Source organism: Heptranchias perlo, chromosome 1, assembly GCF_035084215.1.
Source record: "Heptranchias perlo isolate sHepPer1 chromosome 1, sHepPer1.hap1, whole genome shotgun sequence".
NCBI classification, from domain to species: domain Eukaryota; kingdom Metazoa; phylum Chordata; class Chondrichthyes; order Hexanchiformes; family Hexanchidae; genus Heptranchias; species Heptranchias perlo.
Window position 1 is genome coordinate 7,206,259 of NC_090325.1, and position 27,068 is coordinate 7,233,326.

Sequence of the window (27,068 nt, forward strand, 5' to 3'; positions counted from 1 at the left end):
GGGTCATTTGAGCATATATTTCACAATTGCATGGCTCATGGATGAGGCACTGACCCCTTCTCTCTTTTCTATCTCTGATCCACTGAAGCCTCTGCGGAATAAGGTGAAGGAACCCTTTCATACAGGAAATTTCTGGTAGATGCCCATGGCAAGCTCCTGTGCACCCTGCTGCATTTAATTCTCTTCCTCAATCTTGACTTCCATCACCCCATGTCAGAGATTCAATTATTTTCTGAGGATGTGTCCCAGGTGGAACGCTCCATATTCATGTCTTCACACGGAGTTGCAGACTACTTGGATGGCTGGTGCCTTGCTGGCCTGCAAACTCCTGTGCTGCACAGGCTGTCATTTCTGTGCAATAGCAGAGACTGCATCTCCTATTCCATTATTTAACCTACACTGTTTATTTTTTTCACTCATGTACATGGTGAACAGGTTGGAGGGACTCTTTCTGTACTCGTCCAAGTCTGCCGTTCACAAGTCCAGGATGCGTAGGATTACTGGGCAGGGCATGTGACTGTTTTCCCATATTTGGACTGTGCGCAGCTGACCTTCGAGTATAGGTGAGCAGTATCTGCTGACTACTGCAAAATATTATCTGTTCAATTGCGCTTCTTAGAATTCATTTTTTTGATGTTGGCATCGCTAGTAAGGCCGGTATTTATTGCCCGTCCCTAGTTGCCCTTGAGTAGGTGGTGATGGGCCTCCTTGAACCACTGCAGTCCGTGTGCTGAAGGTGCTTCTACAATGCTGTTCGGTAGGCAGTTCCAAGATTTTGACCCAGCGATGATGAAGGCACAGTGATATATGTCCAAGTTGGAATGGTGTGTGACTTGGAGAGGAACTCATGGTGTTCCCATGCACCTGCTGCCCTAGTCCTTCTAGGTGGTGGAAGTCGTGGGTTTGGGAGGTGCTGCTGAGGATGCCTTGAAGAATTACTATAGTGCATCCTATATACCGCAGCCTCAGTACGTCAGTGGTGGATGTTTAGGCTAGAGGATGAAGAGCTGATCCAGCAGACTGCTTTGACCTGGATAGTGTTGAGCTTCTTGAGTCTAATTACAGCTGTACTCATCCAGACTGTGCTGGGCTATGAAGTTACAGGTTGTGGTGGTATACAATTCGGCTGCTGCAGATTCATGGATGCCCAGTTTTGAGCTGCTAGATCTGTTCTTAAGCTATCCCACTTTTTTTTTATTCATTCATGGGATATGGGTGTCGCTGGCAAAGCCAGCATTTATTGCCTAGCCCTAATTGCCCCTTGAGAAGGTGGTAGTGAGCTGCCTTCTTGACAACTGAGTGGTTTGCTAGGCCATTTCAGAGGGCAGTTAAGAATCAACCACATTGCTGTGGGCCAGGAGTCACATAGAGGCCAGACCGGGTAAAGGAAAAATGAGTGAAACAGATGGTTTTTATGACAATCCAGTAGTTTTATGGTCACCATTACTGATACTAGCTTTTAATTCCAGATTTTTTTATTTTAATTAATTGAATTTAAATTCCCCAGCTGCCGTGAACTCATGCCTCCGGATTATTAGTCCAGGCCTCTTGATTATTAGTCCAGTAACATAACCACTGTGCTACAGTACCCGTTGGCATGGTGGTAATGCTGAACGACATAATGGAGGGTGTCCTCAGTGTGAAGAGTTGGTCTTCAATTGGTCCGTGGGGTGGTTACTCCCACTATGCTGTAATTTGAGGATGAGGTCAGTTATTTCCTCGTGTTGGTTCTCTCATCATCTGCCGCAAGCCTAGTCTGGCAGCTGTGTCCTTCAGTGCTTGGCAAGCTGAGTCAGTGATGGGACATCTGAGCCACTCTTGGTGATGGAAATTGAAGCCCCCCCCCCCACTCAGAGAATATTGTGTGATACCTTCGGTGCTTCCTCTAATACGGAGGAGTACTGATTCATTGGCTGAGGGAGGGCGGTAGGTGATCAGCAAGAGGATTCCTTGCCCATGTTTGCCCTGAAGCCATGAGACCTCATGGAGTTCGCAATCAATGTTAAGGACTCCCAGGACCACTCCCCCTTTGCTGCATACCAAGTACCCCTACCCCCGGTGGGTCTGGCCTGGCGATTGAACAGAACCTACCCAGGGATGGTGATGGAGGAGTCTGAGATCTCGCTATTATGTCCTGGCCAATATGGATCCCTCAACCAACATCACTAAAACAGATTATCTGGTCATTATCTCATTGCTGTTTGTGGGACCTTGCTATGTGAAAATTGTCTGCCACATTTTCCTACATTACAACAGTGACTACACTTAAGAAGTACTTCATTGGCTCTAACGGTTGTGAAAGACGTTATATAAATGCAAGTTCTTTCTTTCCTTACTACAACTTTTATTATTCTGTTTAGACAGTCCTACCTCTTACAATTTAGTGGTCTCCTTCATGTAAACTCAAAACAAAAAATGCACACATTAACAGCACTTTTAAAAATTATTATTCATTCTCGGGATGTGGGAGTCACTGGCAAGGCCAGCATTTCTTGTCCATCCTGAGTTGCACTGAGAAGGTGATGGTGGGCTTGCTTCTTGAACATAAGAAGCAGGAGTAGGCCATACAGCTCCTCGAGCCTGCTCGACCATTCAGTTAGATCATGGCTGATCTTCGACCTCAACTCCACTTTCCCGCCCGACCCCCATATCCCTTGATTCCCTTAGAGACAAAAATCTATCGATCTCATTCTTGAATATGCTCAACGACTGAGCATCCACAGCCCTCTGGGCTACTATATACCGGTTTCATACAACTGAGTGGCTTACATTAGTAAACCCATTGGGTTTTTACGACAATCCAACAGCTTCCTGATCAATTTTACAGACAACGTTTTTTTTTTATTTTCAGATTTTTTTTTTTGAAAGATCTGGCATGATGGGATTTGAACTTGTATTCTCTGGATTATTAGTCCAGTGACGTAACTATTACACTACCGTAGCCTGTCATTTTGCTGTTAAATTACATAATAAAAAAAACCTCAGCTCTGTAGTGTATTGTGCAAAAATATTAAAATTGAAGTCTTCAGACATTTCTGGTCTTGAAGAGCAAAGATTTTTGGGGGAGAAACTCTGTAACCATAGGAACAACAGTTTTTCAGTTGTTACAGTGATGTCACAATAGTAGCAGTGAAGTATTTGGCTCTGTTGGAAAAACAGTACAAGAGCCCCATTTCTAAATCTTTATGAAACTTGACCGTTAGGAGATGCCTTTCAACAGTAGGCCAATGTTTCACCTGTTACACGGTAGATAATACTCAAAATTACAGTGCTCGAATTCATTCACTTCTCTGACTTTCCCTCTTTCCCCTGCCCCTCCACCCCCCCCCCCCCCGACCCCAAAAACTAATTTTAAATATGAACTGTAGTTTTAGGAGGAGAGGCTGTAATTTTTTTAACTTGCATATTATTTGTTCACGGGACATTGGGCCTTCTCCTTGAACTGATGCAGTCCTTGTGCTGAGTTTTCTCCCATGCTGGTGTTGGATAGAGAATTCCAAGATTTTAACTGTGTGATCGTGAAGGAATGGCGATTATATGTCCAAGCTAGGGTGTGACTTGGAAGGGAAGTTGGAGGTGTTCCCATGAGTTTTCTGCTCTTGGCTTCTTGGTGGTACATGCTAGCGAGGTAAGCTTGATGAGTTGCTGCAATGCATCCTGTAGATATTAGATACTGCAGCCATATTTGGTTGGAAGGGGATATGTGTTTAATCCAGTGGCAGGAGTGTTGATCACACAGATTATTTCGTCCTGGAGAGGGTCGAGCTTCGAGTATTGCTGCGGCTGTACCCGTTCAGGCAAGTGGTGAGTATTCCATCACACTCCTGACCTGAGTTTTTGCAGTAGGTGGCATATATTGGTTGGGGATTCTAGGAGTAGGGGGCACAGTCTAAAAATTAGAGCCAGACCTTTCAGGAGTGAGATTAGAAAACATTTCTACACACAAAGGGTGGTAGAAGTTTGGAAATCTCTTCCGCAAATGGCAATTGATACTAGCTCAATTGCTAAATTTAAATGTGAGATAGATAGCTTTTTGGCAACCAAAGGTATTAAGGGATATGGGCCAAAGGCAGGTATATGGAGTTAGATCACAGATCAGCCATGATCTTATCAAATGGCGGAGCAGGCACGAGGGGCTGAATGGCCTACTCCTGTTCCTGTGTTCCTATATTTGAGAAGTCCCAGAAGGTGAGCCACTTGTCACAGAGTCCCCAGCCTCTGCCCTGCTGTTGTAATACAGTATTAATATGGCTGGTTAAATTAAGCTTCTGATCATTGGTGACCCCAGTGTTGATGGTGGGAGACTTTGCAATGGTGGTGCCGTTGAAGGTCGGGTCGTGATTATAATTTTTTTCTTGTTGAAGATGGTAATTATCAGGCATTTATGTGTGAGTGTTACCTGCCACTTGCCAGCCCAAGCTTTGATTATTTGTTGTAGGCTGGAATGGGCTATTTCTTATTTGAGGATTTGTGAATGGAACTGAACACCAGAGTCATCAGCGAACAGTTCTGCTCCTGACCTTATTATGTAGTGAAGTGCATTGATGAAACAGCTAAAGATGGTTGGGTTGATGTTGTTCTAATCAACTCCTGTGGAGATATATGTGGTATCATTGATGGGCGTCCGACAACCGTGACCACCTTCCTGTGTCAAATATGATTTTAGCCACTGGAAGATCATCCTTGTGACCTCCATTAGCCTCAGTTTTGATAGGCTTCCTTGGTTTCATACTCAGCGTGCTGCATTTATGTTGAGGACAACTGCATCAATGTTGAGGCCTCTCTTCTGGCATTGAGCTCTTGCATCCATATCTGTTTCAAGCCTGTGGTAAGATTTGGAGCCAAGTGATTCTGGTGAACCCTAACTGTATTGGTGAGCAGTTTATTTGTGATGATTCCTTCCATCACTTTGCTGATGAGTCAGAGAAGGTTGATAGGTCTAGGTTCGAATTAGCCTATTTTTTTGTGTGTTTAAGTCATACCTGGGCAATTTTCCACATTCAGGTAGATGTCAATGTGATAGCTGCACTGGAACAGCTTAGCCAGCGGCATGGCTAGTTCTGGCGTGTACGCCTTCACTGCAAAGCTGATGTTGTCAGGGCCCATATCCCTTACTGTGTCCTTAATGTCACATGGAGTGAACCAAATTGATTAGACACTGACATCTTTTGTGTTGAGGACTGAGAGTAGGCCGATTAGGACCATCTACTTGGCACTTTTGGCTGAAGACACTTGCAAGCACTTTAACCTTGTCTCTTGCACTGGATTGCTCGTGCATAGAGCCGGCACAGACTGGATGGGCCGAATGGCCGCCTTCCGTACTGTAACGTTTCAATGATACTAACTATGGTTGAAGATAGGGATGTTCATGGAGAAGTCTCTTCCCAGTAGTTACTTGATTTTCCACCACTGTTCTCAAATGTGATAGGGCTACAGAGGTTTGTTCTGATCTGTTGCTTGTGGGACCACTTAGATTAGTCTATAACATGTTTATTCGGTGTTTTGCATGAAGGTAGCCCTGTGCTGTAGCTTCAGCTAGGTTAGTGCCCCATTCTAAGGTATGCTTGATGCAGCTGGCACGCCAATCTACACTCCCCACTGAACTAGGATTTGTCTCCTGGCTTGATGATGATTATGGAGTGAGGAATGTGCTGGGCCCTGAGGTGTTAGATTTTGCTGGCATACAGTTCTTTTGCTGCTCATGGCCCACAGTGCGCCATGGATACCCAGTGGGCTGCTAGATCGATCCTTAGTCTGTCCCACAATGATGGTGCCACTCTTCATGATGAGGATGCCATTACTGTGGAGATGAAGCTTTCTTCACAAGGACTGTGTGGTGGTCATTCTTCCCAGTGCTATTATGCATGAGGTAAGTTACTTGTTTCTTTGTTTGTTGTTGCGATGTGGATGATTCTGGCAAAGCTGCATTTATTGCCCATCCCTAGTAGTCCTGAGAAGATGGTGATAGGCCTTCTTGAAAAGTTGCAGCCCTTGTGCAGATGATGTTCCTGCATTGCTGTTAGGTAGGGAATTCCAGGATTATGACACAGGGACGATGAAGGAATGGCAATCTATGTCCAGGAGATGACGTTCTCGCAACATTGCTGTTTTTCTGGATGATAGAAATCCCCATGGGGAGGGAGATGCTGTCAAAGTAACCTTGGTGAGTTGCTACAGTGCATCCAGTAGAAGGTACATAGTGCAGCTAGTGGTGAGGGTGTGGCCATTTAGTAGTGGCAGGGCCACCAATCAGGCAAACAACCTGTTCTGGATGGTGGTGTGTTTCTTGAGTGTTGTAACGACTGTACCCATCCAGGCGAGTGGTGAGTATTACATTATATTCCTGACTTGAGCCTTTTAGATGATGGTGAGGCTTTGAGTGGTCTGGAGATGATCCACTTGTGGCTGAGTACTTGGTGTCAATCCTGCTTTTGTAGCTGCGATGTTGTTATGGCTGGTCCTGTTCAGCTTCTACTCAGTGATGACTCCGAGGATGTTGGTGATGGTGGACTAGGCATTGTTGGTGCCATTGAAGGTCATGGGGAGGTGGCGGGCTTTTTCTTGTACAAGGTGGACATTACCTGGCACTTAGGTGGCGTGTATGTTAACTTCCACTTGTTAGTCAAAGTCTGAATGCGATCCAGATCCTTTTGTAGGCTGGCATGGGGTGCTTCACTATCAGTGGAGTTGTGAATAGAGCTTAAAGCTGGAATTGTCAGCGAACAGCCCCACTCTTATGACGGAGGGGGAAGTTTATTGATGGAGCAGTCGAAGGTGGTTGGCCTGACCCTTTCCTGAGGAACTCTTAGTGATGTCCTTGGCCTTCAACAACTGTGACCATTTTCCTACGTGTCAGGTATGACTCTTAGCATTGAAGGGTTTCTCTTTGACCTACGTCGACTTCAATTTTGCTCGGATTCTTTGCGCCATACTTGGTCGAGTAATGCCTTGTTGCTGCTCTCGTCTCTCCTCTGGCATTTGGATCAAAGTTATGAAGAGGTCGGTAACCAAGTGGTTCTGCCTGAACCTGAACTGAACATTGGTGAACAGGCTAGTGCTAAGTAGGTGCCGCTTAAAGGTAGATGAATTGACAGCACAAATAAAAGTAAATGGGTATGGTCTAATTGCCATTATGGAGACAAGGCTGGGAACTGAATATTCAAGGATATTCAACATTTAGGAAGGATAGGCAAAAAGGAAAAGGAGGGGGGATAGCGCTGTTAATAAAGGATGAGATCAGTACAATAGTGAGAAAGGATCTTGGCTCAAAAGATCAATATGTAGTATCAGTTTGGGTGGAGCTAAGAAACAGCAAGGGGCAGAAAACATTAGTGGGAGTTGTTTATAGGCCACCAAACAATAGTGGTTATGCAGGGCACGGTATAAAGCAGGAAATTAGAAGTGCAGGTAACAAGGGTACTAAAGTAATCATGGGTGACTTTAATCTATAAATAGATTGGGCAAACCAAATTAACACTACTACTGTGGAGGACGAATTCTCGGAATGTATACGAGATGGTTTTCTAGATCTGTATGTTGAGGAACCAACTAGGAAACAGGCTATTTTAGATCTAGTATTGTACAATGAGAAAGGGTTAATTAATCTTGTTGTAAAGGAGCCCTTAGGGAAGAGTGACCGTAATATGATAGAATTCTTCATTAAGTTTGAAAGTGATGTAGTTCAATCCGAAACTAGGGTCTTAAATCTAAACAAAGGAAACTACGAAGGTATGAGGTGCAAGTTGGCTGTGGTTGATTGGGGAACTACATTAAAAGGTGTGATAGACAGGCAATGGCTAGCATTTAAAGAATTGATACATAATTTGCAGCAAATATATATTCCTTTAAGGCACAAAAACCAACAGGAAAAGTGGTCCAACTGTGGCTAACAAGAGAAATTAAAGATAGTATTAAATCAAAAGAAGAGGCAAATAAAGTTGCTAGAAAAAGCAGTAAGCCTGAGAATTGGGAGCATTTTAGAATTCAGCAAAGGAGGACCAAGAAATTGATAAAGGGACAATAGAATATGAGAGTAAACTAGCGAGAAACATAAATACGGACTGTAAAAGCTTCTATACGTATGTGAAACGGAAAAGACAGGCGAAGGCAAATGTGGGTCCCTTACAGACACAGCAGGAGAATTTATAATGGGGAATAAGGAAATGGCAGAGAAATTAAACAAATACTTTGTATTTGTCTTCACGGAAGAATACACAAAAATCCTCCCAGAAATACTAGAGAACCAAGGGTCTGGCGAGAATGAGGAACTGAAAGAAATTAGAATTAGTAAAAAAAAAAGTACTAGAGAAATTAATGGGACTGAAAGTCAATAAATCCCAAGTGAGTGGGCAAAAATTTGGCAGATGGAGTATAATGTGGGAAAATGTGAACTTGTCCACTTTGGCAAGAGGAATAGAAAAGCAGGAGATTATTTAAATGGAGAGAGATTGCAGAACTCTGAGGTACAGAGGGATCTGGGTATTCTAGTTCATGAATCACAAAAAGTTAGTATTCAGGTACAGCAAGTGATTAGGAAGGCAAATGGAATGTTGTCATTTATTGCAAGGAGAATGGAATATAAAAGTAGAGATGTTTTGGTATAGTTGTACAGAGCATTGGTGAGACCACATCTAGAATACTGCCTGCAGTTTTAGCCTCCTTATTTAAGGACATAATTGTTGGAAGCGATTCAGAGAAGGTTCACTTGACTGATTCCTGGGATGAGGGCGTTATCTTATGAGGAAAGGTTGGACAAGTTGGGCCTGTATACATTGGAGTTTAGAAGAATGAGAGGTAATCTTATTGAAACATATAAGATTCTGAGGGGACTTGAAGGGGTAGATGCTGAGAGGATGTTTCCTCTTGTGGGAGAGTCTCGAACTAGGGTCCACAGTTTAAAAATAAGGGGTCTCCCATTTAAGATGGAGATGAGGAGAATTTTTTTCTCTGAGGGTTATGAGTCTATGGAACTCCCTTCCCCAGAGAGTGGTGGAGGCAGGGTCATTGAATATTTTTTAAGGCTGAGTTGGATAGATTCCTGATTAACAAGGGAGTCAAAGGTTATCGTAGGTAGACGCAAAAGTAGTGTTGAGGTCACAATCAGATCAGCCATGACCTTGTTAAAGGTCGAGGGGCCAGATGGCCTACTCCTGCTCCTCTTTCTTATGTTCTTATGTTAATAGTGCTATTAATAACTAATAAAATCATAGAATGATACAGCACAGGAAGCCATTTGTCCATCGTACCTGTGCCAGCTCTTTGAAAGAGTTATCCAATTAGTCCCACTCTCCTGCCCTTTCCCCATAGGCCTGTAAAATTTTCCCATTCAAGTATTTATACAATTCCCTTTTAAAAGTTGTGATGTGGAGATGCCGGTGATGGACTGGGGTTGACAATTGTAAACAATTTTACAACACCAAGTTATAGTCCCAACAATTTTATTTGAAATTCACAAGCTTTCGGAGGCTTCCTCCTTCCTCAGGTAAATGTTGTGGAAATGAAATCCTCGAACCCTTCGCATTTATAAATCACAGAACAATACCTGGTGATTACAGATTGTCTTTCCAACTGCCCGTTGCCAAGGCAATTACAGTGTGCAGACAGAGAGGTGTTACCTACAAGGCCACCGAATATACAAACACCCAAAAAAAAAAGAGAGAGAGGCAGAAACATCCGGAAGGAAGAGAAAGACAGCAAATGACCCGTTATATTGTTCGCTGGTGGGGTTACGTGTAGCGTGACATGAACCCAAGATCCCGGTTGAGGCCGTCCTCATGGGTGCGGAACTTGGCTATCAATTTCTGCTCGACGATTTTGCGTTGTGTGTCTCGAAGGCCGCCTTGGAGAACGCTTACCCGAAGGTCGGTGGCTGAATGTCCTTGACTGCTGAAGTGTTCCCCGACTGGGAGGGAACCCGCCTGTCTGGCGATTGTTGCGCGGTGTCCGTTCATCCGTTGTCGCAGCGTCTGCATGGTCTCGCTTTTAAAAGTTAGTATTGAATCTGCTTCCACCACCCTTTCAGGCTACACATTCCAGAGCATAATAACTCATAGAACCATAGAAAGGTTACAGCACGGAAGGAGGCCATTCGGCCCATCGAGTCCACGCTGGCTTTCTGCAAGAGCAATCCAGCTAGTCCCACACCCCCACCCTTTCCCTGCAAATTTTTTCCTTTCAAGTACTTATCCAGTTCTCTTTTGAAGGCCATGATTGAACCTGCTTCCACTGCCCCCTCTGGCATTCCAGATCCTAACCACTCGCTGTGTAAAAAAATGTTTCCTTGTGTCACCTTTGGTTCTTTTGCTCATCACTTTAAACCTATGTCAAGGGTTCTTGACTCTTCTGCCAATGGGAACAGTTTCTCTCTATCTATTCTATGTGTCTCGACCCTTCATGATTTTGAATACCTCTATCAAATCTCCTTGCAAACGTCTCTGTTCCAAGGAGAACAAGCTCAGCTTCTATCCACTTAACTTAAGTCCCTTATCCCTGGAATCATTCGAGTAAATCTCTTCTGCACCCTCTCTAAGGCCTCACATCTTACCTGAAGTGCGGTGCCCAGAACTGGACACAATACTCCAGTTGAGGCCAAACCAGTGTTTTATGAAGGTTCCTCGTGACTTCCATACTTTTGTAGCCTATGCCTCTATTTATAAAGCCCAGGATCCCGTATGCTTTTTTAACTGCTTTCTTAACCTGCCCTGCCACCTTCAACGATTTGTGCACATATACTCCCAGATCTCTCTCTTCCTGTACCCCTTTTAGAATTGTGCCCTCTAGTTTATATTGCCACTCCTCGTTCTTTCTACCGAAATGTGTCACTTCGCATTTTTCCGAGTTAAATTTCATCCCTCGTGTCCGCCCATGCCACAAGACTGTCTGTATCCTCTTGAAGTCTATCACTATCCTCCTCACTGTTTACTACCCTTCCAAGTTTTGTGTCATCTGCAGATTTTGAAATTGTGCCCTGTACACCCAAGTCCAAGTCATTTAATATATATCAAGATAAGCAGTGGCCCCAGTACTGACCCCTGGGGAACACCACAATACACCTCCCTCCAGTCCGAAAAACAACCATTCACCACTACTCTCTTTCCTGTCCCTTAGCCAATTCTGCATCCATGCTACTACTGCCCCCTTTATTCCAAAGGCCACAATCTTGATGATAAGCCTACTGTGTGCTACTTTATCAAATGCCTTTTGAAAGTCTATATACACCACATCAACTGCATCGCCCACATCCACCCTCTCTGTTACCTCATCAAAAAAACTCTTATCAAGTTAGTTAAACACGATTTGCCTTTAACAAATCTGCTGGGTTTATCCTTATACCTTTTTTTGAACAAGGGTAACATTTGCAATTCTCCAGTCCTCTGGCACCACTCCCCCCCGTATCTAAAGATGTTTGGAAGATTATGGCCAATACCTCCACAAATTCCACCCTTCCCTCAGCAACCTAGGATGCATCCCATCCGGACTGGGTGACTTATCTACTTTAAGTACAGCTAACCTTTCTAGTACCTCTATCAATTTTTAGCCCATCCAGTAGCTCAACTGCATCTTCCTTTACTGAGACTCTGGCAGCATCTTCTTCCTTGGTAAAGACAGATGCAAAGTACTCATTTAGTACCTCACTTTGTAAAAAAAAAAAAAAAAATTTCTCATCTCCCTTCTGGTTCTTTTGCCAGTTACCTTAAATCTGTGCCCTCTGGTTCCCGAGCCTTCTGCCACTGAAAACACTTTCTTCTCATTTACTCTATCAAAACCCTTCATGATTTTGAATATCTCTATTAAATCCCCATAACCTTCTAAGGAGAGCTTTGATGATTGGGAGGAGGCTGATGGGGTGGTAATTGACTGAGTTAGATTTGTCCTTTATTTGTTTTGTTGATACATCTGGGCAGTCTTCCACATTGTCAGGTAGATGCCAGTGTCATAGGTGTACTGGAACAGCTTGGCTAAGGGAACAGCTAGCACTAGTGCACTGGTCGTCAGCACTACTGGGGAAATGTCAGGGTGCATAGTCTTTGTGGACATTGAAGTTCCCTGCCCAGAATAATGGGTTATGAAGTCAACAAATACAGAAATCTGATCAGATTGACAGAATTTTGTTGACCTGTCGGATCCAGTTATGGACCCCTAAGGTCCTGTGATACCAGTTTGAAGTCTATGCTCTAACTCGGTAATGAAAAACACAATTTTATCATGCAATTTAGGGCACTGTTTTTTGTTTTTCTTTTGAACAGGGTGCAAGAGAATCCCATTTTGTTATGAAAAGCAAAAGAAAGGCTACCAAGTAGTTTTGTGATAGTGTGCATCTTTCCTCTCTCGAATAACTTGCAGGCATTATTGCCTCTGAACAGCTATCTGCCTGAAAGGAAAAGAAGGCACCTATGTCTTTGAAACCACGCTCTGGTTTTTATTTTTTGATCTCATGCAGTATACTGCTAATGCTTGCTTATTTACATGGTAGGAAGTCTGTTGGGGAGGGGGTGGGGAGGTTGTCGGTGTCAAATGACCAGTGGTGGCGTCATGTTAAGCAGCTAAAAAAACTCAGTCCCTGGAAGACTTCCACGAGGATTTTGCATGGCTATTGCGAAACATGACTGACGATTTATTATTTCTTGGCTGAATTAAATTGAAATGAATTTTTCATCTTGATGGGTAAGGATCTGTGAAAAGGCCGGTGTTGAGCTCTGTGTTTGCCTTCTAGTTTGTTACAAAGTTTGTTTGTGTTCCTGCTGTAGACTGAGTAATCCAGTTTTTTAAAATAGACTTAGACTGCCCTAGCCAGTTGGTGATTACTTAAGATTTTTGCAGTATAGAGTTTCTGGAGTTTGGGCTATTGACATTATGCCAAAGCATAAGGCTGAGTGAGTCTTTAGGTTTGACCTGGTTCCAAAATTCTCAGAGGGGAGGAGGGGGGGCTAGGTAAATGATCAGAGGAACACTCACCTTTTGGAAAACTGTCATGAACAGTGCAGTGTAGCCTGTTGCTTTTCTTTATTTGCCAGCCATGTTTTATGGCATTATGTGCATTTTTAAAAGCCTAGAAATTCGAGCTAACGAATGTTAAATGGGCCCAAATCCTAAATTTGATATCCAGCTCAGACTTTTGATATGTTGCTGCAATATGCATTGTGGGAGGTAGCTGGATTTCAAGTGGAATTCACTCATTGAGAAATGGTTGTGCAGCAGTCGCCGTCTTTTTTTTAATCTCTCTTGCCACGTCTACTCTGGCCAAAAGCGAACAGGTGATCTATTTTCAGGTCCCCATTTGTGATAACCAGCCATGAGGTACTCTGGAGTAGGCAAGCTAGACTCCTGTGTTTTTTAAACTTTTAATGTTACCAGCTTTTCCAAAATCCTCATTCCCTTAAGAAAGCAGCTGGCCTTTGCTACGTGCCTTTGGATGCCTATTTCTAATCACAGTTCCTCACGCAATAAACGTATACACAGCTGTAATATTCAGGGTGAACTGTATGCCTTAGGCTGAGTACTTGCCTACAGGAGAGGGATTTTTAAAAAAATAAGTTGTCCTTCAGCTGCTCACACTGCTTTATAGCCACATTGGCAGTCTAGGAGCAAACTGTGGTAAGAAGAGACTTAACAGTGATGATGATGGTGTGAGCCTTCTGATTTTTACATGTCAGAATGATTTCACAATCCATAGTTCTTTGAGGTAGACGGAGGGTCCTTAATTTGTCTAAACATCCATTTAAAAATTGAAGAACCTCTATGCAGTGGGTAAATCCACCATGTGTTGTTGCATTGAGCTAAGCAGACCAGGAGGCTGTAAGTTCAAGCCCTGAGCTCAACCTGAGTCTCAGTGGTAGTGCTACAGTCAGACATTTTGTCCCCAGACTGAGGGGGATTGGAGAGGAGGGAAGAAGCCAGCTAGGTAGTATAATTACTCTCCAGCGATCCCTGCATGAAATGTATGTGGGTGTCAGATGAGGAAAGGAGACCTGACTTGTCTGTGATGGCCCCCATGTTATCAAATTGTGATTTGACGTGCTGATACCTGCCAACAAGACTCGAGTGATCGCTTGAGTAAAATACCAGAGGTTGCTGGAACTTTAAGTTCCTTTAGCAGAGAAATTGGAGGAAAAAACAGTGAACTATAGGATACTTTTGTTAATTTGATTTTAGAATTACATAGAATTTTTCAGCACAGGAACAGGCCATTCAGCCCAATAGATCTGTGCCGGCGTTTATGCTCCACACGAGCCTCCTCCCACCTTACTTCGTCTCACCTTATCAGCATATCCTTCTTTTCCTTTCTCCCTCATGTACTTACCTAGCTTCCCTTTAAATGCATCTGTGCTAATCGCCTCAACTACTCCATGTGGTAACGAGTTCCACGTTCTCACCACTCTGAGTAAAGAAGTTAAGTTAAAACATGATACAATATTTAAGAGATTGAAAACTTCAGCTGTGAATATTTGAGAAATCTAGGAGAGAATGTGAATGTATAAATTATACAAAATCCTTTGAAAAATGAGCCCTGATGTCAATGGCTTTTCTCTTGCCCATATGTTGTAATGTCATGTAACAATTCTACCGATCCAAGTTCCAGGGATAACCTGTGAAGAATATGAGCTGCTGGACCTGTGTAGCAAATCAAATCAGTTGGGCTGAATGGCCAGTTTCTGTTCTGTGCTGTTAACTCTGTGTAAAATGCTGCACTTTACATTACAACTAGCCAGTGCTCTAAAACTAACCTAAGTCTTTGAAGATGTTTAGTGGCCTAAACTGCATTAAGAGGCAAAGGCACCAACCGATCTGAAAGGGCCAGGCACCTGAATGTTTATATTGGGAGTCCTTGGATGGGCATACACAAAAACACATCTCACCAATGAATAATTCTACTATTAACTGCAAAATGCGCCAAGTATTAGAAGGAAAATGCATCCATTTTTGCTTGGAGATGATTAACAATTAACACTTTTTAACTAAGTGACCATCTAGTAGACTATTGCATTTAAATGTGAAATTACTAAAGCTGGTGGATTTTGCCTATGATAGACATTGATCCACAAATAAAGCATGCTGAGATTAATATTAGTTTTGCTGATTAGACTGGCAGACATACTTGTCTCTCCCTGTTGTGTCTTGCCACATCCCACATCCCTGTGGTGCAGCATTGAAGTATGCTGTTCCGCTGAACTGTATTACCTTTTGATGGGCAGCATTGTATGATGTTCCTATAAGTGAAGTCCATATAGGGAAGTGAGTGAGCTTTTCACCAATTTTAGAACTTTTTTTTGTTCTTGAGATGTTGGTGACGCTGGCAAGGCCACATTTATTGCCCAATCCAAGTTGCCCTGGGAATATGATGATGGGCCTTTTTCTAGAATTTCTGAAGTCTTTGTGCTTTTGATGTTTCCACAATAGTGTTAGGTAGCGAATTACAAGATTTTGGTTTGGAGACCATGAAGGAAAGGCGATACATTTCAAAGTCAGGATGGTGTGTCATTTGGAAGTGATGGTGTTCCCATGATCCGGCTGATCTTGTACTTCTCTGTGGCAGAGGTCTTGAGGCTTGGAGGTGCTGTTGAAATAAGCTCGGCAAGTTGTATCGTGTAGATGTGTGTATTGCAGCCACAGTGCATCAATAGTTGGGGGGGGGGGGCGGGGTGGATGGATAGTGGCAGGGGTACGATTAAGAGAACTGCTCTGTCCTGGATGCTATTCCGGCTGCTGCATCCGTCCATGTGAGTGGTCAGTGTTCAGTTACACTCCGTAAAATCATTATAGCTGTGCTATATTGTAGTATAGTTTAGTACGTAGATGCACAAATTGTTTCCTTAAAGAAGGCTTCCTCTCTTTAGACATTTATCTTAACACCCTGGAGGGCCATCTGGATAACTTACTTGGCATCTACCAATGCCATTCTGAAACTAGATGCTTGGAGGTGGGTGAGAATGGGTCCTCCACTTGGTTGCACAGCTAAGATTTAGAACTCAGTGTTTGAAGATCATCTCACCTTTTGAGTTTTGAAGTTTTTTTTATACTGATCCTTTATCCTTTGCATAGAAGAAGCAAATAATTGCCTCTACTATATGATTTCAGTACGTGTTGGGGTGAGACAGTAGTAGATAAAAGCTGCATTTGGTGAGAGGAATGAGGAATATAGAAGGAAGCTGTGGGAAATTTCAAAAGGACTACAGTCTGTAGTGACTTTTTCCTTTTTACTTAGGGCTTAGTAAATCTGGATAGGTCAATAATAAAAATAAATATTTTTTTAAAAGGAGCCATTGTACCTGGGTGTGCTTCGAGGTATGATACCCTGATTTTTCTCATGGTAGTGTGTGTGTCTTGTCTGCTTTTCGATGGCCCAGCCCTTACGTCTGTTTCTTTACCTCTAGTGACTACTCTGGAACAACTTTCTCTTCTGATCATTTCAACAACTGAGGAAAATGGTGAGTTTATCAGAAGAGTTGTGAGCCTTATCACATCTGTCCCTGCACCATATGTTGCTGGGAAGAATGGGGTCAGGCCACAGGTGTGCTGTATTACAACACACCCATCTAGAAAATTTGTCTGTGAAAGGGTAGCATGTGTGCAGCTCGACCTTTAACGAGAAACTTTTAAAGTGTGTTTTAGTGTCCGTTTTTAGGTTTTGTCCCAATCCTGATTAGCTTTCTTGCTTGCTGCTATCATACTACACTTGGGGACTTACCCAATCAGCCTGCACTGTGTGCCGAATGTTTTGGTTTCTGATGTCTATATGATGTAAACCCACTATTTTCATAATATGTACATCTAGCAGTAATGGATTTAGGGTATTTCTGAAGCAGATGTTCTCCATTCTTAATCAGCCCATATCTCCTGTGTTCTGCATTTCAGACTGATTCCTTAGACATGAAGGCTCCTAATATGACAAACACAACGTCAGGCTCTGGGACACAGGAGGTTATAGTATCCAATGGGCACACTGAAAGTGAGCCTAATCCTTTTGCTGAGTACATGTGGATGGAACATGAAGAAGAATACAACAGACAGGTAAGAGTGCACTGTAAAGTGAATAAATAGTATTATTAAACAGAGTACAGAAATGGCCCCTCGTATATGGGGTTGATCCTTTTGGAAGTTAGGGTTGGAAGCTATTCCACTTAATATTTTCCTCCTTGTTCTCTTCCTCCACCTTAATCTTTTGAGAAAGTTATGTGAAAGACCAAGGCCCATAATTTTAAAAGACCATGGTTGAAGAGAATTGGAGAAAAGAAGGTAATCAAAAGTAATGGTTAGGTGATGGCAGGTTTTAAAAACTTGTAGCTTTTCAGAGGTGAGGAACACTTTTACGACTCTGAGGTCTTAAGAAAGAAAGTTTGTGACAAAGACTGATTAACTGAAGACCTAATACTGAATTTCCACATGATGATTAAGTATTGGAAAGTCCCCCAGACAGCAAGATGGCCTTTTTTAAAGATGGATAGGTGATTGCTCCTTGGTCTCTACAAGTACTGCCAAGAGTGACTCATATTCTGACTGCAACCTCTTTCTTCGCCCCCATAATCACCACCAAAAAAGAGAAGTGGCCAAACTCAAACAATACGGGGGAATTGCAAAGTACAGAATTGATGTTAACATTTCTTGAGCTTGTGCTCGTCAAACACTCCCAACTACAACTGCACAGTTTGTTTCCTGCTTCCTATACAGCTACCTTTTACTTTTTTAGATTCCTGTCAACAGAGAAAGGACTTTCATAATCAATAACTAACTGCATGCTTAATGTAATAAACGTCCCAAGGCACTTTGCAGAGGAGAGAATGGCATTGGTAGGAGTAGAAGAAAAGACATAGTCAAAAAATGGGTTTTGAGGAAGCTTTTGAAAGGAGGAGAGAGGTGGCAAGATTCAGACCACCAAGTCCTAGAGATAAAAACACATTGTACTAGTGCATGGTCCCTGTAATCTCCAGTTTTGAAACATTATATAGTCAGGGAGAGAAAACGTAGTGAGGTGACAATATGTTTATTTTGTTCAGAAACAAATGCTAACCTCACATTGTATATGTCAAATTTTGTTTGATAATGCTCTTGTGAAGCACTTTAGTATGTTTTACTATGTTAAAGGCACTATATAAATGCAAGTTGTTGTTGTATAAACGGAGGGCAAAAGATCCATTCTCATTTCCAATAAAAACACAATAGGATCTTTTAAGTTGCTGTTTCTCTTTCATTTATTTTTCTGACTTCATGTTCTTTCTGAACAGAAATTATAAGGATGTTCTTCAGATTCCTGATGGTGAAGTTTTAATGTTACCCCAAAGTATATCCCTCGAGCACTCTGCTGCCGTTTCTTTCCTCATCCTTCTCTTTCCCTTCCCCTCCCTACCCCATCCCCCCCAACCTCTCAAAACTGCCAAATGTGCGACATGAATAGCCCATAGAATTCGTTGTTCATTTAGGTGGACAATAATGAATAACAGTAAAATACTTGTATTTGAGATTAGACTGCAATATGTACTTTGTTTCCCTCAAAAAATTGCTCAAAATTGTCAATATGTTCACTGTTGTACCGTTTTTGTGCTCCAGCTTCTACCAAGAATAGAGATAAATTTCATGGAAAAGGATAGGGAGGGGCCGGAAATAAAGGTTCTAAATTGGGGGAAGGCCGATTTTAATAGGATAAGGCAGGATCTGGCCAAAATGGACTGGGATCAGCTGCTTGTAGGAAAATCCGCATCGGAGCAATGGGAGTCTTTCAGAAGGGAGATTGAGACCATGCAATGGCAACATGTTCCCGTAAAGGTCAAGGGTGGTTCCAAGAACTCCAGGGAACCTTGGATGTCAGGGGATATACGAGAATGGATTAGAAAAAAAAGGAGGGCTTTTGGCAGATACAAAAGGCTAAAGACGGAGGAAGCCCTAGAGGAGTACAAAAAGTGCAGGGGGATACTTAAAAAGGAAATTAGGAGATCAAGGAGGGGCCATGAAATAACACTGGCGAGCAAAATAAAGGAAAATCCTAAGATGTTTTATAAGTATATTAAGGGTAAGAGGATGACTAGGGAAAAAATAGGGCCCATTAGGGACAAAAATGGCAATGTGTGTGTGGAGCCGGCAGATGTAGGAGGGGTTCTAAATGAATTTTTTGCATCTGTTTTCACTATGGAGAAGGACGATGTAGACATAGAAATACGGCAGGGGGACTGTGATATACTCGAACATATTAACATCGAGCGGGAGGAGGTATTGGCGGTTTGAGCAGGCCTAAAAATGGATAAATCCCCAGGCCCGGACGAAATGTATCCCAGGCTACTGTGTGAGGCAATGGAGGAGATTGAGGGGGCTCTAACACATATATTCAGAACCTCTCTGGCCACAGGGGATGTGCCAGAGGACTGGAGAACCGCTAATGTAGTACCATTATTCAAGAAGGGGAGTAGGGAAAAACCGGGGAACTACAGGCCAGTGAGCCTAACATCAGTGGTAGGAAAATTATTGGAAAAAATTCTGAAGGACAAAATTAGTCTCCACTTGGAGAAGCAAGGATTAATCAGGGATAGTCAACATGGCTTTGTCAAGGGAAGATCATGTCTGACTAATTTGATTGAATTTTTTGAGGGGGTGACTAGGCGTGTGGATGAGGGTAACGCAGTGGATGTGGTATACATGGATTTCAGTAAGGCCTTCGATAAAGTCCCGCACAGGAGACTGGTCAAGAAGGTACGAGCCCATGGAATCCAGGGTGCCTTGGCACTTTGGATACAAAACTGGCTTAGTGGCAGAAGGCAGAGGGTGATGGTCGAATGTTGTTTTTGTGACTGGAAGCCTGTGGCCAGTGGGGTACCACAGGGATCGGTGCTGGGTCCCTTGCTGTTTGTGGTCTACATTAATGACTTGGATATGAATGTAAAAGGTATGATCAGTAAGTTTGCTGATGATACAAAAATTGGTAGGGTGGTAAATAGTGAGGAGGATAGCCTCAGTCTGCAGGACGATATAGATGGGTTGGTCAGATGGGCGGAACAGTGGCAAATGGAATTTAACCTGGAAAAGTGCGAGGTGATGCACTTTGGAGGGACTAACAAGGCAAGGGAATACACAATGAATGGGAGGACCCTAGGCAAGACAGAGGGATCTTGGTGTGCAAGTTCACAGATCCCTGAAGGCGGCGGAACAGGTAGATAAGGTGGTAAAGAAGGCATATGGGATACTTGCCTTTATTAGCCGAGGCATAGAATATAAGAGCAAGGAGGTTATGATGGAGCTGTATAAAACACTGGTTAGGCCACAGCTGGAGTACTGTGTGCAGTTCTGGTCGCCGCACTACAGGAAGGATGTGATCGCTTTGGAGAGGGTGCAGAGGAGATTCACCAGGATGTTACCAGGGCTGGAGCGCTTCAGCTATGAAGAGAGACTGGGAAGATTGGGTTTGTTTTCCTTGGAGCAGAGGAGGCTGAGGGGGGACATGATTGAGGTGTACAAAATTATGAGGGGCACAGATAGGATGGATACTAAGGAGCTTTTTCCCTTCGTTGAGGGTTCTATAACAAGGGGGCATAGATTCAAGGTAAAAGGCGGGAGGTTTAGAGGGGATTTGAGAAAGAACTTTTTCACCCAGAGGGTGGTTGGAGTCTGGAACTCACTGCCTGAAAGGGTTGTGGAGGCAGGAACCCTCACAACATTCAAGAAGCATTTGGATGAGCACTTGAAATGCCATAGCATACAAGGCGACGGACCAAATGCTGGAATATGGGATTAGAGTAGACAGGGCTTGATGGCCAGCGCGGACACAATGGGCCGAAGGGCCTCTATCCGTGCTCTATGACTCTATGACTCTATGAAATTACACTCTGGATCTTGTATGCATAAAGGTTCAGAGTATATTTTACCTGGAATGTTAGTTTTAATTGACGCTTATTGCATGGGAACATGATACAGAATTAGTCAATACTGCTGGTGGCCAGTTGCTGGTTTCACTGGTCTCCTGCCGAGCAGACCAGTTTTACTTCGTAGCCTACTGTTAACTCGTGCTGCCAGTAAATTCAGGGATACTCGTGTCTCAGTGAGCTGACCTGTTTTGTTTTCAGCTCACACTCTTATAAACTAAAACAGTGTACAGTAATAAAGCTACTCAAACATTAAAAATAGCTGTTAAATATTTAACAGCTTTACATTGAAATCAATGGTAGAATCATAGAAAGGTTACAGCATGGAAGGAGGCCATTCGGCCTATCGAGTCTGCTCCGGCTCTATGTCAGAGCAATCTAGCTAGTCCCACTGCCCCGCCCTATCCACGTAGCCCTGCAAATTTTTTCCTTTGAAGTACTTATCCAGTTCCCTTTTGAAGGCCATGATTGAACCTGCCTCCACCACCACCCCCTCGGGCAGTGCATTCCAGATCCTGTGCTGTGTAAAATAGTTTTTCCTCATGTCATCTTTGGTTCTTTTGCCAATCACCTTAAATCTATGTCCTTGGTCCTTGGTCCTTGACCCTTCCGCCAATGGGAACAGTTTCTCTATAGAAACCGTTGCCCTCACATTCCTTTTTAGCTTCGTTCTCCCGTTCCCTATTCTTTACCTGTCCATTTATTTTAACTTTACTTTCTTTCTACTTATTCAAACTTTTAACTTTTTTCCAAGGCCCTTTTAAAAAGGGGTTTTCATTGGCTGAAAGCAAAAAGCCAAGGATGAAATCAAAAGAAACCTTACGAGTCTTAGCAGACTCGGCGCTTAAGACATCTGACCAATGCAAAACAACAGTCAACAAAGCTAATTAAATGTTGAACTACGTGGCTAAAACAGCATAATTTAAGGTGTTGATTAAATTGTTCAGTGCCCTGAGCAGACTCGCCTTGAGTACTGTATCCACTTCTGGGTGCCGAGAAACAAAGGAAGCATTCAAGCACTGGAGTTCACGTAGAGAGCCACGAGGCTGATGCGTAAAAGGTCTGAGTTGTGAGAAAGAACGAGAGAAACTTGCACATTTTTAGCTTGGAAAGAAAATGCCTGGGATGTGATCGTAAAGAGGGAATGCAAAAGGTAAATCCAGAATATTATTTTAAATTAAATTGCGATAGTAGGACAAGGGGACTCAGGTTCAAAGTAGCAAACGGTAAATTTAAGACTGGTATTAGGAAGTTCTTCGTGCAGATTGATCCACACATGAAATGGACTCACAGATGGAGTAGTGGAGGCAAAAACCCTGGAATTATTGAAGAAACGATTAGATGCAGCACTGGTCTTTTTAGATGGATGGATTCAGATGAGCTAAATGGCCATCCTCGAATTATCTTTCAATCTTGTATTGGCTTAAGTTGGGCCGGCTACAGAAGGTCTCGATGTAACCAAAGTTTCCTTTAGCTATAATCTTTCAAATCTCTCTCGATTCAGGAATCGTCTGTTTGGATTGGAAAATTGCAAATGTAAATCCATTATTTAAGAAAGGTGAAAGAGAGAAACTAAGCAACTATAGACCTGTTAGTCTAACATCTGTTGTGGGGAAGTTATTGGAATCTATAACTAAGGTCATAGTGACTGAATCCTTGGAGAAATTTGACCAGATTAGAGAGAGCCAACATAGATTTGTTACGGATAGGTCATGTTTAATGAACCTAATTGAATTTTTTGAAGAAGTAACTGAAGTAGTAGACAGGGGAATGCCTGTGGATGTAGTTCATGCGGACTTCCAGAAGGCATTCGATAAGGTTCCACAAAAGAGACTAAATAGGCTTTGGGCTCTTTTCTCGAGAAAGCAGAAGACCGAGGGGTGACCTGGTCGAGGTCTTTAAGATTATGAAAAGCTTTGATAGACATAGTGAAGATGTTTCCACTATTTAGCTAAAATGAAAGTTCATTGAATTGAAGGCAAATTATTGACCTGGCTAGGAGATTGGTTAGACCGTACAAGACACAGTGTAGGGATAATGGGTATTTACTCGAATTGGAAGAAAGTGACTAGTGGTGTCCCACAAGGATCTGTGCTGGGGCCTCACTATTTATTAATGACTTAGATAACACAATAGAGAGCCATATATCTAAGTTTGCAAATGACACAAAGACTGGTGGCATAGTAAGTAATGTAGACTGGAGCATAAAATTACAAAGAGACATTGATAGAGGCAAAACTGTAGCAGATGGATTTCAACACAGGTAAGTGTGAGGTCATCCATTTTGGACCCGAAAAGGATAGATCAGAGTTTTTTAAATGGTGAAAAGCTAGGAACAGTGGAGGTCAAAAGAGATTTAGGGGTCCATATACATAGATCACTAAGGTGTAGTGATCAGGTACAAAAAATAATCAGAAAGGCTAATGGAATGTTAGCCATTATTCTCGCCTTCTCGTTAAATTACAAAGAAAGTACAGCACAGAAACAGGCCACGTTTATGCTCCACATGAGCCTCCTCCCATCCTTCATCTAACCCTCTCAATATATCCTTCTATTCCCCTCTCCCTCATGTGTTTATCTAGCTTCTCCTGAAATGCATCTATCCTAATCGACTCAACTACTCCTTGTGGTAGTGAGTTCCACATTCTTACCACTCTCTGGGTGAAGAAGTTTCTCCTGAATTCTCTATTGGATTTGTTAGTGACTATCTTATATTTATGACCCTTAGTTCCGGTCTGCCCCACAAGTGGAAACATCTTCTCTATGTCTACCTTATCAAAGCTTTTCATATTCTTAAAGACTTCTATCAGGTCACCCCTCAGTCTTCTGTTTTCTAGAGAAAAGAGCCCCAGCCTATTCAATCTTTCCTGATAGGAATACAAAGGGGAGGAAGTTTTGTTACATCTATACAAAGCCTTGGTTAGACCACATCTGGAGTATTGTGTACAGTTCTAAGCACTGCACCGTGAAAAGGATATATTTACCTTGGAAGGAGTGCAGCGCAGATTCACCAGTATGTTACCAGGGCTCCAAGAGTTAAATTATGTGCAGAGATTTCATAAGCTCGGCTTGTATTCCCTGGAATAAAGAAGGTTAAGGGGTGATTTGATTGAGATTTTTAGGATTCTGAAAGTAATTGATAGGGTACATAAGAACATAAGAAATTGGAGCAGGAGTAGGCCAATCGGCCCCTCGAGCCTGCTCCGCCATTCAATAAGATCATGGCTGATCTGATCCCAACCACAAATCTAAAGAACACAAGAAGTAGGAGCAGGACCCGGCCACACAGCCCCTGGGCCCTCTGCGCCACCCACAGGGCATTGACCGATCCGAACTCTGCTTCATGTCCAATTTCCTGCCCGCTCCCCATAACCCCTAATTCCCTTTACTTCTAGGAAACTGTCTATTTCTGTTTTAAATTTATCTAATGATGTAGCTTCCACAGCTTCCTGGGGCAGCATATTCCACAGACCTACCACCCTCTGAGTGAAGAAGTTTCTCCTCATCTCAGTTTTGAAAGAGCAGCCCCTTATTCTAAGATTATGCCCCCTAGTTCTAGTTTCACCCATCTTTGGGAACATCCTTACCGCATCCACCCGATCAAGCCCCTTCACAATCTTATATGTTTCAATAAGATCGCCTCTCATTCTTCTGAACTCCAATGAGTAGAGTCCCAATCTACTCAACCTCTCCTCATATGTCCGCTCCCTCATCCCCGGGATTAACCGAGTGAACCTTCTTTGTACTGCCTCGAGAGCAAGTATGTCTTTTCTTAAGTATGGAGACCAAAACTGTATGCAGTATTCCAGGTGCGGTCTCACCAATACCCTATATAACTGCAGCAATACCTCCCTGTTTTTATGTTCTATCCCCCTAGCAATAAAAGCCAACATTCCGTTGGCTTTCTTGATCACCTGCTGCACCTGCATACCAACTTTTTGATTTTCTTGCACTAGGACCCCCAGATCCCTTTGTACTGCAGTACTTTCCAGTCTCTCGCCATTAAGAAAATAACTTGCTCTCTGATTTTTCCTGCCAAAGTGCATAACCTCACATTTTCCAATATTATATTGCATCTGCCAAATCTCCGCCCACTCACCCAGCCTGTCTATATCCCCTTGCAGGTTTTTTATGTCCTCCTCACTCTCTACTTTCCCTCCCATCTTTGTATCATCTGCAAATTTTGATATGTTGCACTCGGTCCCCTCCTCCAAATCATTAATATAGATTGTAAAGAGTTGGGGACCCAGCACCGACCCCTGTGGAACACCACTGGTTACTGGTTGCCAGTCCGAAAATGAACCATTTATCCCAACTCTCTGCTTCCTGTTCGATAACCAATCCTCCACCCATGCCAGAATATTACCCCCAATCCCGTGATTTTTTATCTTAAGTAATAATCTTTTATGTGGCACCTTGTCGAATGCCTTCTGGAAGTCTAAATACACTATGTCCACTGGTTCCCCTTTATCCACCCTGTACGTTATATCCTCAAAGAACTCAAGCAAATTTGTCAGACATGACTTCCCCTTCATAAAGCCATGCTGACTTTGTCCTATTAAATTATGCTTATCTAAATGTTCCGTTACTGTCTCCTTAATAATAGACTCCAAAATTTTACCCACCACAGATGTTAAGCTAACTGGCCTATAATTTCCAGCCTTCTGCCTACTACCCTTTTTAAATAACGGTGTTACATTAGCAGTTTTCCAATCTGCCGGGACCTCTCGAGTCCAGGGAATTTTGGAAAACTATCACCAAAGCATCCACAATCCCTACTGCCACTTCCCTCAAGACCCTAGGATGGAAGCCATCAGGTCCAGGGGATTTATCCGCCTTGAGTCCCATTATTTTACTGAGTACCATCTCCTGAGTGATTTTAATCGTATTTAGCTCCTCCCCCCGTAGAGTCCCCTGTTTGTCCAGTGTTGGGATATTTTTAGTGTCCTCTACTGTAAAGACTGAAACAAAATATTTGTTCAGCATTTTTGCCATCTCCATGTTTCCCACCATTAATTTCCCGGTCTCATCCTCTAAGGGACCTATGTTTGCCTTAGCCACCCTTTTTCTTTTTATATAACTATAGAAACTCTTGCTATCTGTTTTTATATTTTTTGCTAATTTCTTTTCATAATCTAACTTCCCTTTCTTAATCAATCCTTTAGTTACTTTTTGCTGTCTTTTGAAGAATTCCCAATCTTCTATCCTCCCACTAAGTTTGGCTACCTTATATGTCCTTGTTTTTAGTCGGATACTATCCTTGATTTCTTTACTTAGCCACGGATGGCTGTCATTTCTTTTACACCCTTTTTTCCTCAGTGGAATATATTTATTTTGAAAGTTGTAAAATAACTCCCTAAATGAACACCACTGCTCATGTACCGTCTTACCCTTTAATCTATTTTCCCAGTCCACTTTAATCAATTCCGCTCTCATACCATCATAGTCTCCTTTATTCAAGCTCAGTACGCTTGTTTGAGAATCAACCTTCTCACCCTCTAATTGGATATGGAATTCAACCATGTTGTGGTCGCTCGTTCCAAGGGGATCCTTAACTAGGACATTATTAATTAATCCTGACTCATTACACAGGACCAGGTCCAAGGTTGCCTGCCCCCTTGTAGGATCAGTTACATACTGCTCAAGAAATCCATCCCTGATGCACTCAATGAACTCGTCCTCAAGGCTGCTCTGCCCAATTTGATTGGTCCAGTTAATATGATAATTAAAATCCCCCATAATTATGGCTGTTCCCTTATTACATGCCCAGACTATTTCCTGATTAATACTTCTTCCAGCAGAGTTGCAACTATTAGGAGGCCTATATACTATGCCCACTAATGTTTTTTTCCCCTTATTATTCCTTATCTCCACCCAAACTGTTTCATTATCTTGATGCTTTGTCCCAATATCATTTCTCTGTATTACAGTGATTCCTTCCTTTATTAACATAGCCACCCCACCTCCCCTTCCTTCCTGCCTGTCCTTCCTGATTGTTAAATACCCTGGTATATTTAATTCCCAGTCGTTGTCACCCTGCAGCCATGTTTCTGTAATGGCCACAAGATCATACCCATACGTAGTTATTTGTGCCGTAGATAGAGAGAAACTTTTTTCCACTGGTGGGGGCATCTAGGACAAGGGGACATAACCTTAAAATTAGAGCCAGGCCATTCAGGAGAAAAGTTAGAAAACAATTCTTCATAAAAAGGGCGGTAGAGGCGTGAA

At 42.7% G+C, this 27,068-nt stretch overlaps 1 protein-coding gene across 5 annotated transcripts in view; it reads left to right on the top strand.

The window, feature by feature from the left end:
• Positions 1 to 27,068, top strand: part of LOC137313832 (polyadenylate-binding protein-interacting protein 2-like) — a 79,058-nt gene that overhangs the window by 15,579 nt on the left and 36,411 nt on the right. For 3 of the 5 annotated variants that reach the window (XM_067979608.1, XM_067979651.1, XM_067979742.1), the window contains 2 exons: positions 16,371 to 16,424; positions 16,852 to 17,007. In XM_067979608.1, coding sequence (XP_067835709.1) covers positions 16,422 to 16,424; positions 16,852 to 17,007 — 159 coding nt within the window. In that variant the 5' untranslated portion in view covers positions 16,371 to 16,421. Of the gene's footprint in view, positions 1 to 12,574; positions 12,664 to 16,370; positions 16,425 to 16,851; positions 17,008 to 27,068 lie in introns of those variants that run through there. The other 2 variants (XM_067979705.1, XM_067979751.1) reach the window with 2 other exon arrangements.